This window comes from Lissotriton vulgaris, chromosome 2_1, assembly GCF_964263255.1.
Source record: "Lissotriton vulgaris chromosome 2_1, aLisVul1.2, whole genome shotgun sequence".
NCBI lineage: Eukaryota > Metazoa > Chordata > Amphibia > Caudata > Salamandridae > Lissotriton > Lissotriton vulgaris.
Window position 1 is genome coordinate 786,980,069 of NC_141687.1, and position 19,674 is coordinate 786,999,742.

General features: G+C 40.3%; 1 protein-coding gene across 1 annotated transcript in view; it reads right to left on the reverse strand.

Moving 5' to 3' along the window:
* LOC147731161 (dynein axonemal heavy chain 11-like) overlaps positions 1-19,674 on the reverse strand; it is a 1,538,124-nt gene that overhangs the window by 1,115,940 nt on the left and 402,510 nt on the right. The window contains exon 17 of the mRNA XM_086956147.1: positions 7,942-8,104. Within this exon, the coding sequence (XP_086812273.1) occupies positions 7,942-8,104 (163 nt within the window). The remainder of the gene's footprint in view (positions 1-7,941; positions 8,105-19,674) is intronic.

The following is a 19,674-nucleotide window of genomic DNA, read 5'->3' on the forward strand; positions in this document are numbered from 1 at the left end:
CCCAGTGAATAAATCCTGGATGTAAATGAAGTCATACCATTGTCAACGAACACCTTTTCTAGGTTAATTCTATCTATTTCACCAAGTCTCTTCGCAGCTTCTTGTTGAGAGATTTTCCAGATTTCATTATAGCCAGCATAATAGAAACGTTTCTGACGTGGCTTTCTGGGACCTAATAAAAAATCCCTTAGATCCACCTCATCTGAGAGAAAGGATACGTACTGCTCCATCTGGGACAGTATAAAGATTTTTAGCCAATCGAGGCACAACTTCCCAACACTGTATGATGTTACACCTCCGAATTCTCACTGTGTTGGTCCGGCCTATGGATACTAAACCCTTTGGTTGTACCCTTAAATCTTGTTTGACATTTGTCTGTGGCCCTAATAACCATCCCTTCCAATTGGGGTCTGAAGTATTGTACTGCATGGTGTCATCTATTGTATACCCTCCATGTGATGTAAAATTGATGTGTCAAGGTGTGGGAATCTGAGGTGTGTTCAAATCCTTGTTTTTGGCTAGTCCAAGACAGAAAGTCTGTTGCACAGTGTCATTCAGCAATATTATCTGCTGTGGAATGAGGCACGCTCTAAATAGTGCTTCTGTGCCCTGAACTTGCCATTCCTTAGAAGGCCAGACTGATTGTATGTCTATAGTGTCCTTCCATGAGTCAAAACCTTGTTCAGACAGTTGGGAAATAACGGATGCAGAATAAATCTGTTTGGTGTTAGTCAGTATATTTCTCTGTGCAGGTGTAGGTGCAACCTTATAGTAATATGAGGTTGGGTCAGAAGTGTTAAACCCTAAAAAATCAGAACATTTCTGTACAAACATTTTTGAACTGGTGGTAAGGAAAAACATTTCGTGTGGTACTGGATTTGTGTAAAAAGTGATGACGATAATGATGGTAACAGTACATAGTGTTATAAACGGCGGATTTGCTTTGTTTGATCAGCACATCTACAAACAAATATTCCCCTTGTTAATGGTTCAAAATGGTGTAAACTAAACACACTCTGTGGGAGTGCAATCCTGGTATCGTGCTTATCCACCTAAAAGCAACAGTCCACGATATCCTACTCACTCAGGGTGAGACGGAATTATGAAAGTACCAATGCACATCCCTTCTCGTTGCTATAATCCAAATGGCATCTAGCCACGACAATCCAAAAACACTTTTTTTCTCTCCTTATGATCCTCAGAAAGACATGTACAATGTTCGTTATTATTCAATGTCCATTTATTAATGATTTCTTCCTTTTGCCACACCGTCACAGCCGACGCGCGTTTCGCCCTCCGCAGGCTTTTTAAAGGCTGTAATTTACATACAAAATAGGATGTCACAAACATGATACAAAATATAATTTATAAAAGCCACCTTACACATAAGGGGTAATCTATTCAACCACAACCTAGTAAAACCTGTTCCAAGTGTAACCTAATACATGTTCATATTCCCTCACTAATGTGGATATCACAGAATTGATTCAATGTATAAATATTTTTGTTTGTTTCATCATGAACCAATATGCAGACTCCCAACATGCCCTCATCATGTCCATATTAGCTTTACTAGCAAGCCTATCTTGCATTCTACTGCAATTTGTTAGACCCAAAACATATAGAACAGATATGTACAATGGACCAGTCTTATGTCTTGACCCATAACATAGTACATGTTTGTACACACAAGTTTCCAATAGGGTTATTACATATAGAAGATCAGTCGGTGTCAAAATACTAAAAATGATGTATCCGACCATACACATATTTTTAACCAACATAGTTGCCGCTCAAACATCCTGTGGTCTCACTTACCAAGAATATAGTTTGATGAGCAAAATATATTTGTAGAGGTCAAGTTATTATATGGCCTGTTGAGCATTGATCCTAAAAATGTATGAAAACATCCAATTAGCTATAATACCCTGTACATAGCCACAATATGCTGTAGTCGTGCTAGTTTGCCAATGCGGATGTGGATACTGGGCTTACCTTTAGGCCTTTTATTTTATGCACCATAGGTTGAGCGTATTGGACATTTGTCGAAGATCCTTTCTTTAGTTAATGAACCGGTTATTGCACAGTACATGGAGCCTTAATACGTTCCATCTGTAATAGAGTATTTATCATATGTTTTGTTTAGACTTTCTGGTCAGATACAAACAGCACTTTTTTTTAATATTAAATATGCTTAAAAGCTATTTGTCAGTAATTCAAAACTCTATTTGAGAGTTATATAATTATTAATTATTCAGAGTCATCCATTGTTATTAAAAACGCCAACAGCATTGATTCCTGTGGCTGAGCATAAATATTATCATTCCAAATGAAAAAATATAAGCATTTGGTATCCAGTATGACTACAGTGTGTCATCATGTCACATTTAGCAAGTTTCTGCTTAATGTGATCTTTATATATATTACAATCGAAACATGGGCCATCAAAGTCCTTTATGATCAGTTAAGAGCAACCAGGAATTTGAAAATGTTTTCAATTAAAGTGAGGAAGTAAATGCATACGATTCATCAGGTAAGGAGAAACGTGAGCAGAGCCCTTTTCCGATATATTTTCACCTTGTTACATTATTCTCCTCGTCTGCCGCTTTGTTTAAAAAGCAACATAATTTCGGTGTTCCTTCGTTTAAGCCGTGTTCATTATTAAAACATTGTACTCTTTGTAACATTATCAGCCTCGCCTGCCGCCTCGTTTAAAAGGGCAACACAGTTGCGGCGTGCCTTCGTTTAAGCCGCATTAATTTCAGTAACATTGCACTCTTGTCGGAAACATTTTTAGTATATCGTTATGAATCCCAGTTACTAAAAGCGCAAGACGCGGCATGCGGAGGTAAGCTCCCTGTTTAACTAAATCCAGACGCGGCACACCATACAATCTCGGTAATACGAAATGGAGCTTGCCGCTCCCCAATATTATTTCGAACGGCTGTTAGTCAATTCTTGTACATAAGCACATGCTGGCATTCTATAACGCTCTCTAACTAACGGAAAGGGACATACTTTGATTTTTAAACTTACCGCCATGGCGTGTTGCTACGGCGTTCATGAAGAGTCCTTTTTTCAATATTCGCCTTCGCAGCAGCCCTCAAATCTCCCTTCCTGTTTATTTAAATGAATAGTGACGACGGACTGACTCACAAATTGTGTCGACCACATCCCATTAACATAGTGGCCATTTTAGAGTGTCCATACCTACTCTTATAAAACATATAGGTTCACGGTGAACTTGTTTACAATTGGTAAACAAGAAATATAAACCAAAGTAATCGCATTCAATCTTTTCTTTCCTCATGTATTCGACTGATTGTAAGAGAAACAACATACAGAAAGAAAAACAAATAAGTCAATAATTTAAAAACGAATTATTTACATTGAATTTCCCAGTTGCCAGCATGTGCTTATGTACAAGAATTGACTAACAGCCGTTCGAAATAATATTGGGGAGCGGCAAGCTCCATTTCGTATTACCGAGATTGTTGGGTGTGCCGCGTCTGGATTTAGTTAAACAGGGAGCTTAACTCCGCATGCCGCGTCTTGCGCTTTTAGTAACAGGGACTCATAACGATATACTAAAAATGTTTCCGACAAGAGTGCAATGTTACTGAAATTAATGCGGCTTAAACGAAGGCACGCCGCAACTGTGTTGCCCTTTTAAACGAGGCGGCAGGCGAGGCTGATAATGTTACAAAGAGTACAATGTTTTAATAATGAACACGGCTTAAACGAAGGAACACCGAAATTATGTTGCTTTTTAAACAAAGCGGCAGACGAGGAGAATAATGTAACAAGGTGAAAATATATCGGAAAGGGCTCTGCTCACGTTTCTCCTTACCTGATGAATCGTATGCATTTACTTCCTCACTTTAATTGAAAACATTTTCAAATTCCTGGTTGCTCTTAACTGATCATAAAGGACTTTGATGGCCCATGTTTCGATTGTAATATATATAAAGATCACATTAAGCAGAAACTTGCTAAATGTGACATGATGACACACTGTAGTCATACTGGATACCAAATGCTTATATTTTTTCGTTTGGGATGATAATATTTATGCTCAGCCACAGGAATCAATGCTGTTGGCGTTTTTAATAACAATGGATGACTCTGAAGAATTAATAATTATATAACTCTCAAATAGAGTTATGAATTACTGACAAATAGCTTTTAAGCATATTTAATATTTAAAAAAGTGCAGTTTGTATCTGACCAGAAAGTCTAAACAAAACGTATGATAAATACTCTATTACAGATGGAACGTATTAAGGCTCCATGTACTGTGCAATAACCGGTTCATTAACTAAAGAAAGGATCTTCGACAAATGTTCAATACGCTCAACCTATGGTGCATAAAATAAAAGGCCTAAAGGTAAGCCCAGTATCCACATCCGCATTGGCAAACTAGCACGACTACAGCATATAGTGGCTACGTACAGGGTATTATAGCTAATTGGATGTTTTCATACATTTTTAGGATCAATGCTCAACAGGCCATATAATAACTTGACCTCTACAAATATATTTTGCTCATCAAACTACATTCTTGGTAAGTGAGACTACAGGATGTTTGAGCAGCAACTATGTTGGTTAAAAATCTGTGTATGGTCGGATACATTGTTTTTAGTATTTTGACACCGGCTGATCTTCTATATGTAATAACCCTATTGGAAACTTGTGTGTACAAACATGTACTATGTTATGGGTCAAGACATAAGACTGGTCCATTGTACATATCTGTTCTATATGTTTTGGGTCTAACAACTTGCAGTAGAATGCAAGATAGGCTTGCTAGTAAAGCTAATATGGACATGATGAGGGCATGTTGGGAGTCTGCATATTGGTTCATGATGAAACAAACAAAAAATATTTGCCAATGTGACATTTATACATTGAATCAATTCTGTGATATCCACATTAGTGAGGGAATATGAACATGTATTAGGTTACACTTGGAACATGTTTTACTAGGTTGTGGTTGAATAGATTACCCCTTATGTGTAAGGTGGCTTTTATAAATTATATTTTGTATCATGTTTGTGACATCCTATTTTGTATGTAAATTACAGCCTTGAAAAAGCCCGCGGAGGGCGAAACGCGCATTGGCTGTGACGGTGTGGCAAAAGAAAGAAATCATTAATAAATGGACATTGAATAATAACGAACATTGTACATGTCTTTCTGAGGATCATAAGGAGAGAAAAAAAGTGTTTTTGGATTGTCGTGGCTAGATGCCATTTGGATTATAGCAACGAGAAGGGATGTGCATTGGTACTTTCATAATTAGTACATAGTGTTATAGTCTGATATGTCTTCTAACATTTCAAGTAAGTAAACAGAAACAGGAGTAAACCCGTTATCCCAGCTGAGACCGGGCGATTATTGTAACAATAGAACAATGTCTCAAGCGGTGTATCATACAAGGGGACAAAGTAATGTGTGCAACAATCACTAAGCACAGAAAGGGGACACAGGAGACCAAGTAGCAGTGGAAAGGTTGTCATTTGCATATAGGAGCACAAAGGACAACTAAATTGCAGTAACCATAACAACCAAATGTGCACTGGAAGTGTTACAGTGAATAAACGGCGCAGTGACACAAGTGATACGGAGAACAAAGTGAGGCGGCGATAACAAAATAGTGGATCAAACGAGAGTATTTACAATCTCAACACATGATTTCATTATTAGTGAATGACCCTTAGGAAGCCGCGAATAGCGTTGTCAAGTCTGCGGCGTTTCGACCTCTGTTAGCTTGAGGTCATCATCAGGATGATGGTTACATGAATGGAAATGTGCTCTATATGATCAGGAGGGAAGGGAAGAACATTCAGATGGAGTAAAGCCCAAACAAGAGGAAAGGGAGAGGGAGAAAGGGGGGGGAGTGGGTGGTTGGGGATGGTAAGGGGGAGTAAATAGGAGGGGGAGGGTTGGAGTGGTGGGGGGTAGGGTTGGAAGATGATGAGGGGTGGTGCAGTGTTAGGAGAAGGGAGGGGGAGGTGGAGTGTTAGGAAGCAAGAGAGGCCAGGTAAAAAAAGGGGGGGGGGATTACCTGAAGGCACTCAGGAGGGTGAAGGCGAGTATACAAGGGAGGAAAGACACTTGAGTGGGCGCCGCATGGGAGTGTCCGCTGTGGGGTAGATTGTTTGTAGCCACCCACTGTGCCACCCCACAGTGTCAAAGGCTGCAAAGAGACAACATATCCCTGATACTGAATCATCCAATGCATGTCGAGGGTAAGCCTAAAACAACACCTGCCGGTGCCCTGTTTGGGCAGTGTTAAGAATGTTTTTATTAATATATGTGGAGAGCTTTTCTTCCATTTCTATCAGCTTGGCCAAAAAGTAACAAAGATATATAGTAAAAGCGAGTGAGGTTATTAGGATCTGAAGTTGAATTTTTATTTATGAAATCACCAAGGTCTGTTTCCAAGCCAAATCTAATTATTTTGAATTTTTTTCAATAGCTACACTCCTTCACCAGAGAGCTGGGAGGGTCAAATATGAATGTAGATGAATGTCAAACTGCAAAACTATTGTTACAGGTAAGTAACCGGTTTCAATTGTTTTTACCACTCATTATCACATGTACCCTAAGGGCCCATTGAGGATGTCAGGCGGACCTCCACCTACAGGCAGTCAGTGGCAGTCTGCTTGAAAGCCAGGATAGTAGTCCAACAAAGCGCATTATGATGCACTCGGTCGGAGCGCAGTGGATTGAGGGACCGACCAACATCTCTGACAGGATCAATGAGCCCTTCAGGGCGTTAGTCGGACCATAATTCCTACAATGGGGGTGTTGCCTGCGGAGGCACTATTGTAGGGATTACAATGTACCTTTTCCTCTGCCATTACATGGCTGTCTGACCGCCATGGAAAGGCAGGCTGAAAGGGATTTTGGGGGCCCCTACTAGAGCCTTTGTCTCCTATAGGTCTCTGCTATGGGGTCAGGGGGCACAGGTGGTGCCCCCAAAAACATCCAGGCACCATGTGGTGCATGGCACACGGTGCATGGATGTTTGCCAAAGGCCTTTTTACATTGAGGCTTGTGCTGCAGTCCTTTTACGGGCTGCAGCATAAGCCGCAATGGAAAAAGGTATTTTTCCAACTGCCTACACAGCAGTTGCTTAGTAATTTGGTGGGTGGAACTGCCAACTACATGTAAGCCGGTTCAATTCCCTCAACGATGGCGTCCCATCACCATTGAAATCATACTCCTAGTGTCCAGACAAACTAAGGTATGCAGAATAGGGTTGAAAAATAAATAAAGTCTCCTGTAGTAGATGGGGGTTTAAGAGCTGAAGGGAAACAAAGGCTGCATGATAATTTTTCCTCTTTTTTAAATGTAATTAGGAATCATTATCTACTTACTGTGCGCCTATGGAACATTGTTGAATCAACAGGGATATCTCCATTTGAAATGTCATATTGCTGGATTTGTATGATATTATCTGTACTATCTTCTAACTATGTATACTATATGGTTTGAAATATATTGCATAATAACTACATCATCTCCTTCCTTGTCCACCTCCTTATTTCTTTCTTCCAGGTTTTCTTTTCAGGTCTTCTTTCTAAGATCTAATTCACAGCTGAATGCCTTCTGAAAAATATCTCCAATATTGTACCTATTGCGATCTGTATTTTTTTTTGTATTTAGAAATCAGTGAAGTTAACATTTCATAGTATTTTACTGTGTGGCCATAATTTGATTTATTGTTTAATCATTTTTTTAACATATTGTTTATATATTGACATGTACTTCTCAATAGAAATATACGACTAAAAACCCAACAATGATCTGTTGCCCATCAAAACAAACACCGCCTCCTTTGATTCTCATCAATGACAGACGCAACTTACATACATCAAGCACATTGTTTCTAAAATGCATACTCTGAAATTTAAAAAATCATGAAGTACTTACCCTAAGATCATGAATTGCATATCCTTTGCGAAGAGATATTTGAAAAACCTCCAGGGAGCTTAGGAAAGCTGCCAACCGGCACAAGCTTTGTTTTCCACTGCCACCGACTCCGATTAGCAGTGCATTACCATAAGGAAACTCCAGTATGCAACTAATTCGACATCTGCAAAGATCATATAAAAATACTGATTTTTTTATTTCAATAATATATATCTATACATAGATGTACACATTCATAAGCATGGTAATAAAATATTCTTATTCGGAGTAAACAAATGTCAAACTATAAGTCTCTAAAAAGCACATTCTGCTTGCCTATCAAGTATATTTACAAAACACATGGGTGCAGATCACGAAAATGTGTTGAATTACAGTATTCCTGGTCATCAGGTGAAAACACAGTTTACCACTATATATAATGATAAAGCATTTGTGGAGGTAATAATGTGTGAATGGACTGTGCAAATGTGTTGTGTTGCAATGTGTTGCAATGATGTGTTATGTCATGTTTGTGCCCTATTATTACATTGAAGGATTTGTTGTGTTGTAATCTGATTGCTCTATAGCATTCTATTTTGACTGCTTTCTTGTGCTGTGCCCTGCTATGTTTCTGATTTGTGTTGTTATGTTGCTGTGTGTTATCTTCTTGCGATGTGCTCTGTTAACAAAGGCTGCTACATTTTTAGCCATAACCAGCACCTTCCTTTTTAAAATTTGAATGACAAGCAACCATGAGTACTGTCTAAGTGGGTAACCTCTACTGCTCTAACTCTTATACTATGTAAATAACCAGCCCAAATTAGTATTTCTGTTTTTTGCAAAATATTGGTTGCTCTTATTTAAACTTTTTGGGACAGGGTAAGATTCATTTGGCATGCTATGGAATATCAGTTCTTGCTTAGTAAGCACAAATAAAAACACTTTCAAAGTAATGCTTGTATCTGTTTACAAGGATGCCTGAATAGCTAGTAAGTCGGATACTAAACGAGACAGTGGTACACTATAGATTAGCTGACTCATGCATCAACGTAGACTTTTGCGATTCCTTAATTTAGATTATTAAGGAATCGCAATTAAGGAATCGCAAAAGCCTATGCATGTAGGAACCGCTATAAAAATAAATAGCGGTTCCTACACATTCCTTAACCGCATCGCTGCGGCAGCTTTTCCCGCTGTGTGCGGTAAATTTTGAAAAGCAGCTTTACCTGACGAGCTCAGCTCGTCATCCGCACACGACCAGCGTGGCTGATGATGAGCTGAGCTCGTCATCAGCAGCGAAGGGGTTAATTGCGACTCCTTCCTTCCTATGGGCCTCCAGGCCCATAAGAATGAATTGGAGATTGCACAAGCAATTTGCGAGTACCAGTAGGTACTCGCAAATTGCTCATGCAATTTCAAGGGTGCAAGGGTGTCAAAATTACACTCTGTTGCACCCCTGAAATTGATCTGTGCACATATGTTGCACATACACATGCCCTAAGGGCATGTGTGTGCGCAACTTGAAACTTTGAAAAATGCACAAAAAGTGCATTTTTCAAAGTTTTAGCAAATTACCATGAGTTTCAACTTCATGGTAATTTGCTACTCCTATTAGCGAAATCGCAATTTTAATGCATTCCATTTAAGGAATCTCAATTTGGGATTCCTTAAATGCAATCGCAATTTAGGGAATCGCAATTTAGAGATTCCTTAAAATGCGATTTTTGCATTTGTGATGATGCATCCCAAATGCAAAAATACCGTTCACAAAGGGACAGATTCTGAGAATCTGCCTGTTTGCGACCGTTTTTTCCTTTGATGCATGTGCCTGTAAGTCACTTACCTTCGGAAATGCCTTATCTGCAAGAGACTCTATCTAATCTTCTCATTTCATATGGTGGGACTTTATTACCTCAAATTCACCAGTAAGGACACTTTTTTACTTTTTCTGAATTCACCGATAAATCGTTTCCATGCGCCACTGTTGTTTAACTTGAATTCTTTTCGAAGGAGCAATGCTGAGTCTTGGTGTCATCAACATCTACCTGACTCTCATTGTCTATGGCAAAAGTAGTCCTTTTAATGTGGTTGCCGATGTGATGTATTTCCTCATGTTCACTATGGAAACCAGCCTCACCCTGTGATTCTTTTTGATGTTTTTGTGCAGTTTTATATAGCGCCAACAACACTCGAAGGTATTGGAGCCGTTTAACATCAGCACCAGTGACTTTACGCAAGAACACATTCATTTTTGTGGGCAAGGAGAGTATAAGTGATTTGCCCAGAATCATGGATGGTAATGTCAAACCCAAACTTGAACTCACGTTCCCATATCCATAGACACCAGCTGTGGCTCTAGTGCCACATCCTTTCCGAAGAAGAGGTCACATGTTCTCCCTTGCCTCTGCCTCAGTTCCACATTTTGTGATTACGGCAAAATCACTTCATTTCTCAGTGGCAGCCCTCATTAGCTGTTGGTTTCCCGTCCACCTTCCACCCATTGCTGTTTTCCCCACTGAACTCCATTGCACAGATCCCCTCCTCCCCGGACTCTGCTTTTCACATTTTTTTGTGCAGTTTTATATAGAACAATACATTTACCCCATTTACTTTTACAAGGACACAATAAACGTAGGCAAATCACTTAATCTCCACGTGGCAGCCTGCATTTGCTGTTGGTTGCCTGTCACCCTCCCACCCATCGCTGCTAGCCCATGCTGAGTTCCCACTGCACAGATCCCCTCTTTCCCAGATCCCTTGCATCCCCAAACCCACTCCTCCCTCGCCTCTTCTTTTTCACATTTTTTCTTTGCAGTTTTATGTAGCACCAACACCACCCGAAGGTATTGCAGCGCTTTCAATAAGCACCAGTTACTTTTTATTATTCAGTATTATATAGCGCCAACACCACCCAAAGGTGTTGGAGTGCTTTACATTAGCACCATTTACTTTTTTTGAGAAGTTTTATATAGTATCATCACCACCCTCAGGTATTGGAGCGCTTTACATTAACACCAGTTACTTTTTATGTGCAGTTTTATATAGTGCCAACACATCCTGAAGGTATTGGAGTGCTTTACATTAGTATCAGTTACTTTACACAAGGACACATTAATTTTTGTAGGCAGGGAGAGATTACGTGATTTGCCAAAAATCAAGGATGTTAAGCCGAAGCTGAGGCTCTCATTTTCTTTGATACCATTTGTCATGGCATGAAGGCGTCATGCCTTCTCTTTGTGTTTGGGCCTTCAATAGAGCATGGGCCAAGTACATGTCTAATTAAACTGCTCCCTGTTTGCGCAGCTATTTTGACTTTGTTTTCAAGTACTAATTAGGAGTATTTGTATTTTCAGGCCTTCTCCCTTGTACACATATACACATACCACTAAAATGTATTACTGCATTTCTTAAAAAGTTGTTAAAACACAAATTTGACTATTTTGTTTTTCTTGCACGATTCAATGGTATTGTAGTCCCCCAGTTTGCAATAGCGTGAACACAAACCAATGGAATTGGAGTGTTCTAAGTGCTCAACAGTAACATTCCACAATAACACATTCATTTTTGTTCCTGATCCTGCTTCAATTCAGGTATTTTTTCCACCCCTTCACTGTTGCTTCCTCCTGCCCTCTTCTGCTGTTGCTTGCCCATCTCCCCATCTCCTCCTACTTCCCTGTTTGACCATTCTCCATACTACCTCCTGCATCGCTGCTAATTTTACTTTTAATTTGTTTTTACGATCCAATGGTATTGGAGCACTCATTCCGTCTCCATCTTGCCATAGTCTTGCTTGTACACATACCACTAAAATGCACGTGCATGTAAATAAATAAATGCATTTTTTAAAAAGATTCTATAATATGAACATCACATGCTTATTATGCATGATCTGATGATATTGGAGCTCTTGCTGCACTCTCTGTCTTACCATAGTGTGAACATGAGCCGATGGTATTGGAGCGCTTTTAGTGCCCACCAGTTACATTCCACGATGCCACATTCATTTTTGTCACTGATCCTGCTTCAATTAAGGTATTTTTTATCCCTTCACTGTTGCTTCCTTCCGCCCTCTCCCATCATTGCTCACCCATCTCCCCATCCCCTCCAGCTTCCCTGCATGATCCATACCCCAGCTATCTCCCACATCACTGTTGCTTTCATTTTTTTTTTTTGCACGATCTGATGGTATTGGAGCCTTGTTCCGTCCTCCACCTTGCCATGGTGCTAACACTAGCCGATGGTATTGGAGCGGTTTAAGAGCTCACCGGTTACATTACACAATGACACATTCATTGTTGCATGCAGGGGGAAGTGTATGTGATTTGCCCAGAATCACAAACTGTTGAGCCAACCGAGATTCAAATCTGGTTCCCCAATTCCCCTGTCAGCAGCTCTGGTGGTTACGCCAAATCCTAGCTTCACTTCAAAGCTCCTCATCTGCTTCTCACTATCACTTTCACTTTCGCTTAGCAGGACCCCTCAACATCAAACAAGCATTGGCAAAGCCAATAGAACTCCTAGACCTACTGGCTTAGTCAATTTGAAAGTCTTTTAGCCATTTTGCCTAGCAGCACATCTCCTGTTCAGCATGACTGATAGTCACTGAAAAAAGCGCTATGATACAGCCAGTGCAGGCCACGTCATAGCGCTCTTTTGTGTTAGGAGGGACAGGACAATAAACTCAACATGGGGGTCGAAGAGACTCGGTGTCGGCTCAACATCCTGGAATTCTGGGCTTTCAGTGACTTTAAGTCATGCTGAACAGCAGATGTGCTCCTAAGCAACATGGCTAAAAGACAGTCACATTGACAAGGCCAATAGCTCGGCATTGTTGAGACCTATTGACTTTGCCAATGCTTGTTAAAAGTGGTGCAGGCTTGTAAAGTCCTCAAGGCTTCAAAGCCCCTTCAGTTGTTCACCTGCCGACAATTATAACGCTCTTTTGGGAGATGTCTGGGCGCCTTGGTAGGTAGAATTCACATGCTCTCATGTGATGATGAGAAGAAAACCCTAACTCAATGTGCAGGTATTTCTTTATCCCCAATGTAGAAATATAGTCTCGGAAATGACATCATCAAAAGGCTGAGAGGTGTCTATGAAAACCCCTATGCTGTGTTAATCAGTTCTCCCTGTCTGATATGCAGGCAGTCCTATCAATGACAGATTACTGCAAACTGAGTCCTGATCTTTTGGAACACAACTGGTGGTGTACTCAAGATGAAAGTGTTTATTCGCTAGAAGTCCGTATCCTCAAGTACAAATCTGAAATACTGGGAGTAGGTTTATCAGAGAAGGGATATTAAAATATGCGCAAACCTATTTTTTTCACCGTATTTTGGAGAGCGCAGTTCAATGTATCTGTTGAGTTCCTCTCACTAGTATATGTGTGCATGGCCATCACAACATCGGCTTTACTCAATGACAGAAAAGAAGATTTTCGACCTGATTTTGTTTCCTAGCCTAGGTCTCTTAGGTTTTGGCAGCTATTGAAAAAGGGTGAACTGTTGCTCTGTCACTTGCATTTATAATGCTGGCAAGTGTCCGGCTAAGAAGGTCAGCTCATCTTTGGATCATCTCCTTTGATGTCCAATTTTCAGCCATGCATAACTTTTAAAGGGGACGGGAATGCAACAAATCATTTGGGTTAGCCCAGCCAAGAATGTTGTAAGGGGGATTGTATTAGCTACAAGTCTCACAGAAAATAATGTTGCTTTGAGGAACATAGTATAGAAAAAGAAGAATTTATAGCCTCTTTGCGTTCATAAGGACGAATACCAACTGGTTGGATATGCCAGTTTGTTTTCTAATTCTGAATCCAAAAGCTCATGATTGTGGATTACGTTGATTTTTTTTTGGAACGTAGATGAAACAAAAACTCAATAGATGTGGATTTCATAATTGAGGGTGTGCCAGAACATACTTAGGTGGAACAGATGATCTCTTGCAACCCTTTAAAACGATCATATACCATAAATAATTTCCACGATATAAGTGAATAAATGGTGGCTCCTGGCAAAAATATAAATAGAGTAGGAGGTAACACTAAATTAAAGCAATGCTAACTGTATTCCTCTCAAAAATGTGTCCTTGCTGTTCACGTGGCAATTACATAGTAGGAGTTTTCTAATGGAGAATGAAAGGAAGAGAAGACAATGAATTAAAGGGATTTTTGCAGTTGCTTCTGCTGCTTCTCCTTCCTGCCTTTTCCCTCTTAATACATCAGATTCCGCTCTAATCTTCTTGGCTCCTAATATTGTTTCAAGCCTTTGATGAGATTCCTAATCAGAATAATTTTCTGTAGGTTTTATATTTCCCTGTTCCAATTTCTTTGTGAGTATCCAGTTTCGCGTGCCTCTGGTAATACCTTTTGGTGTACTGCATTGGAATAGGTGAGGCATTGAAGCACTTTATGATCGGTAGCCTGCTACTTTGCAGCCCAAAGTTAGAGGTCAATCTAGTTGTTATTAGTTATTGTTGGTTATTGTTGATTATCGAGACTATTGGGGGTTAGTATTGTGCTCTCATGAAACTGTTCTATACATTCTCTTCAGTTTCTTTGTGATAGATTAAGTTATTAGGACTTAGGTGTGATCATTAGTGTGAATTTCTGCAAATGGAAAGTGGGGTAGATAGATAGGATCAAGGAAGTCAGATGCTGTAAAGTTGCAAGAAATGGTTACACAGAAGGAGAGTTTATGATGAGAAGTGTAGCCATGTTGTAGCAATATAGTACAGAGGAAGACAGATGGAGGGAAACGAGAGTGTTATTCAATAGAAAAATTGGGAAACAGCGTTTACAATGCTGTCATTACATTGCGTTCCTTTACATCGCAGCTGTTACAACAACCGCGTTGTTAGAACGCGATGCCTTTACAACGCAAGTCATTAGATCGACTTGCTGTAGGGGGTGCTCTAACCTAAGAAATAGTATAGTTTACTATTCCAACACCTTCCCTACTGTTGCGCAGGCTGGAGTTGGAGTAGTGAATTATACTATTCCTAAATCCAGCGCGCCCCCTACAGCAAGTCGATCTAATGACTTCCGTTGTAAAGGTATTGTATTCTAATAAGGCAGTCGTTGTAATGATCGCTTTGTAAAGGAAGGTGAAGTAATAGCATGCAATGTAACATGCTGTATTTAAAAACAAATAGAGAGAAAAATCAATGGCCTTAATTCAAGGATCATTTCAGGCAGGAAATATGAGGGGAGGATGAAAAAACTGTTGAAAGAAGGGTTTGTTAGTTGTCCCACGTGGGTAAATGCTTATGTCTTTGCATCTTTGGTTGTTCACGTTGGCCAGCGATGGTGTTGAACAGTTTATCCTTTGATAGGTTACATAAATAGCGAAGAGTATTTCTATTCTTTCCATCATTGTGTTTGGCTCTTTTTAATGTGAATGTCCTGTACCTGGTCCTAGAGTGTTAGAAAGGTAAGATGTGGGAGAGTGGATCATCTCCATGATTTGCATTGATCATTCTCTTATGTATTTGTTTGAAACTGATGCTTATGTGGATTGTTTGTAGGGGGACCTGGCTCCAGTGACATTAGTAATGGAGTGATTGTAAAGGGACTGTTGATTATACCTTGATCTTACAGTTTTCTGTAGGGGCATCTGTCACTAGGTAGGAAAGCTAGAATTTGTGATGGCATTCACTTCTGTGAACAAGATCATATAGATCAGAGAGCTGGGCCTGAGTCCATCGTTTTTTTTGCTCACGATGCCATTCCAGTTTGAACCCATGCATATGGGAACAGTCCAGCCCGAACTGCCAGGCCAGGTCCTTCCTGAAACCGGTCCTAGGATGCTTGGTTTCAGTCCAGGGAGGACCTGGCGTGGCAGTTTGGCTGGACTGTTCCCATTGGGCGCAGGGTCAAGACTGATTTGCATATGGCTGGGTTCAAATGATGGATTTAGGCCCAGATCTCTGTACTGGGGTGAATGTATGACATTGTTCTGCATTTTGTCCATCAATTTTTCTTTTGGCATTTGTCACCCCGAGTTGGATAGGTATGCCCAGATGTGGGTCCCGTGTTCTCCATGCCACTGGAGTCAAGCTATCCTGGCTGATGAGGGCTGAAAGCCCGAACCCGGTCCCAGGATGCTTGGTTCCAGTCCAGGTAGGACCTGGCCTGGCAGTTCGGGCTGGACTATTCCCATTGGGCACAGGGTCAAGACTGACTTGCGTATGGCTGGGTCCAAACTGGAATGGCATGGTGAACAAAAAAACAATGGATTTAGGCCCAGACCGTGTGAATGTATGACATTGTTCTGCATTCTGTCCATCAATTGTTCTATTTGCACTATTCAGAGAGCACACACAGGGTTTAGTACAGGTGAAAGGCACAACAAATTCACAATGATAGAATACAAACAGGTATACTCACTGGCTTTGAAATGGAGGGCCACAAAGAATAAAAGGTAAGCAGAAAATAAGTCAGCAGATCTGAGACTCTGAGAATGAGGTGACATATTTGTTCTCTTCTGATAAAGGAAGGGATTAGGGAAACCACAGCAATACAACAAAGCCAATAAGAGATTCAAAGAGCAAGGTCAGCATACCAGGCAAGATGGCTGGCAACCGAGAAACCACAGAGGGGAAAAATAACAAAGGCGGGGGACAGGAAATGGTGAATCAGCTATGCAGCAAGTGAAAGGGCCAATGCAACACAGAAAATTGCCAGCTAGTTCCTTAAGACTTCAAGTTATTTAAACAGTTCTGCCACCTGCCATGACCCAAAGGTCCCACCTTTGACTCTGGCTGGCCTGCAGCTCACAGTGCCCTAGTCACCAAAAGCCGGTCCACCACAGCTTTAAAGGAATACACATCACAGGTCTTCTTGTACATGTCCTCAAACCCCAAATATTGTGCTGATGCCTGGCAAGTGGTATATGAATCAGGTAGGATTTGTTTAAGTAAGAGAAAATCGAACTATGAGTGATGCTGAATGGTGCATTACAAAGAATTAAGGTACTTTAAAGTACTGTGGCGATAGCTCCTAAAATGTTCAGGATTTGTGACGGAGCTATAATCTTTTTGTAACCTATTTTTGAGATCATCCCAAATTGTAAGTAGGGCTGATGATCCATCTTCCTGACAGATTCCTGGTGTTCGTAAGTCAGAGACTAGTTGGTTTCCTTCTGGAAATTAAGAGATCTGATGAAATGCCGCTCTCTCCAAAAGTTTGGCAAGTGAAGGGCCTTGGAGATTGGTTTGCAGCTAATAAAGGTCTAGTGGGTTTAAGATGTTCTTAAGTAATGGGATAGCTGTATGTATGTTCTCTTCAATACCTCTAAAAAAATCTTGTGTTTAAGGAGTTATTAGTAATATTTCTGACTGGGATAGCTGGCGATGTAAATAAAAGAATCATAATGAAAATTTGTGGGGAGCAAGTTGGCCTGCTGACTTTTAGCAGGTCTTCAGATTTTGAGGTTGTAATCTCTTGAAAGGGTGATGCAGATGGAGATTTACAACTGTTATTGTTTTTGGTTGTTTATTAGGAGAGCAGTTGTTCCTCTTGGTTGTTACATGAGAATCCAGTGTGTCCGCCTTGGTTAAATAATATGATGCTAGTTTATTTTACAAGTCATGTTTAGGATGAGGAAGAGAATTTTTTTACAGATTTTTGGAATACAAATGAAGTTACTGGCTCGGTATTTGGCATTGTAAATCCTGCTTGAGTAGTCGAGTTTTCAGCCTTCTATATGTATGATTTGTACATTCTATTGTTTCTTGGCAGACACATTTTTCTTTTTGCATTATTGTTCTAGGATTTGAGTCATCGCTATTGAAATTTGGAGATTTGAAAATGTCTCTGTTTCAACTCTTCATTCATCCACAGAGCAATCACAATCTTTTTGCCTTGTTTTGAAGTTCTTTTTGGGGATAGCATGACAAATGTTCTGGTCATCAATCAAGGAGTTTTCCTAGCAAGTTTATAATCTCCAGTTGACTGTGATTAGGTATGATTCCAAATCCTGCATGTTTAATTTGTTTCCAGGTCTGTTAGTAAGTTTTTTTGGGGTGGTAAAATTCAGTAGATATTTTAGCATGGATCTTGAAGGTGAATTTCTGATGATTGGTCCATGCGACTGGGAATCCTGTTGAATACTGATTATTTTCCCGGTCAGAGAATAATACATCCAATGTATGACCTGCAATATGGATAAGGATGATCTATTGTAAGGTGTGTGTGTTTAGTTCTGATATAAAGGCATTTTGGTTGAGGCATATTTCGTATAAATGATTAGTTGATTAGGTCACAAAGTATACATATAATGGAAAGTTTTGTTGATAGATCGGGTACGGACTCCATGTCCAAGAAAGCATAGGTAAAGAAGACTCAGTTGATCAGTGGCGTCCTGTAGAGTAAAAGGACGTTGTAGGTGAAAGTGCAGCTGAGTTTGCATATTGTAGGAAGAACTTCCCAACCTTTGTTACTTCTCCCATCTTGGTGAATGCTAACATATATATTCTGTGTATGTAACGGATTGATTTCCAGATAGTATTGCTTCAATAGGATAGCTTCATGAAGTACTTGACCCATATCTTTTCCCAACTAGGTTTCTATAATGAATAATATGTCTGTTTCTGTATCCATAAGTAAATCAAAGATGTTGTATTTATGATTGATCATTAAATGGGCATTCATCAACAATTTGGGCGTAGTAGCTTTTTTGTGGAAGGAATGGTTTGTGTCCTGATTGTAGTTGGTCTTATCCATTGAGCTCTATGTAGACATGTTATCATTGTTGGATGAGATTCGTTCATCATGTGTATGAGAAGGTGAGGAAGCAGGACGTGCGGCTGAGGAGGTGAGGAAGTAAAATGTTCAGCTAACTGATCCTGGTGGACTGATGGCTTTCTTCACAATGACTGTCCTGCTCCAGCAGGTTTTTTTGGAGATATTTTCTAGTATGCTGATTCCCAGTGAATCTAATAGTGCAGTTTCTCGTGCCTATAGTTCTCCGGTTTTAGGTTCAACTAACACTCAAGTTCCAAATGCTTGTCTCTTATGCTTCAATCCTTCAGTCATTTGTGATTTAGGAGGTCTGTTAGGCTATATTTAGAGATCTCCATCAAGCAGGAGAGGATACCTCTGCCTGCCATGGGGGCATTTTCAGCACCACTGAAAATAGTAACGTTTTGCAGAGTGGGATCATTTTATACTACTCTCAGCTACGTTTTTTATCTATCTATAATAAACCCCCAAAGGAGGTGAGACTTGGAAAACAAAAAATTAACGGCCTGATTTTGATCTTGACGGACAGGTTAATCAGTCACAACAGTGACGGATATCCCATCGCTGAAATATAAACCCCGCAGGATATAATGGGATTTTTGTTTCAGCAAAGGGGATATCCGTCATCTTTGTCACAGGGTAAGCCATCCGCAAGATCTAAATCAGGTCCTAAATCTTTTCTTCCTGTCTGTGGGAACACTGGGCAATTTCCATGGCTGGGACTGGTATGCCTTGCATGGCTATACCAGGAAGGGATATATAGAGACAGTCAGCCCTTCATAAATAGGGCAGGGTGACTGTCACTAAGATCTGACTGATCTTTGGTGGACGGACTGCCAGGTCAGAGGTTTCTGAAGGGAGTTTCAGTTGAGCGTCTGTCATTGGCAAGCAAGTGGTTCCCCGACGATATTCAGAGTGAGGGAAACACAACTTTGGCAGAGTTGCATTTGTTCCTCCAAGCTCTAACAGGCCCCATTAGTCCTGGGTGCTCCAGTCCTTGTATTGCAGCCCTA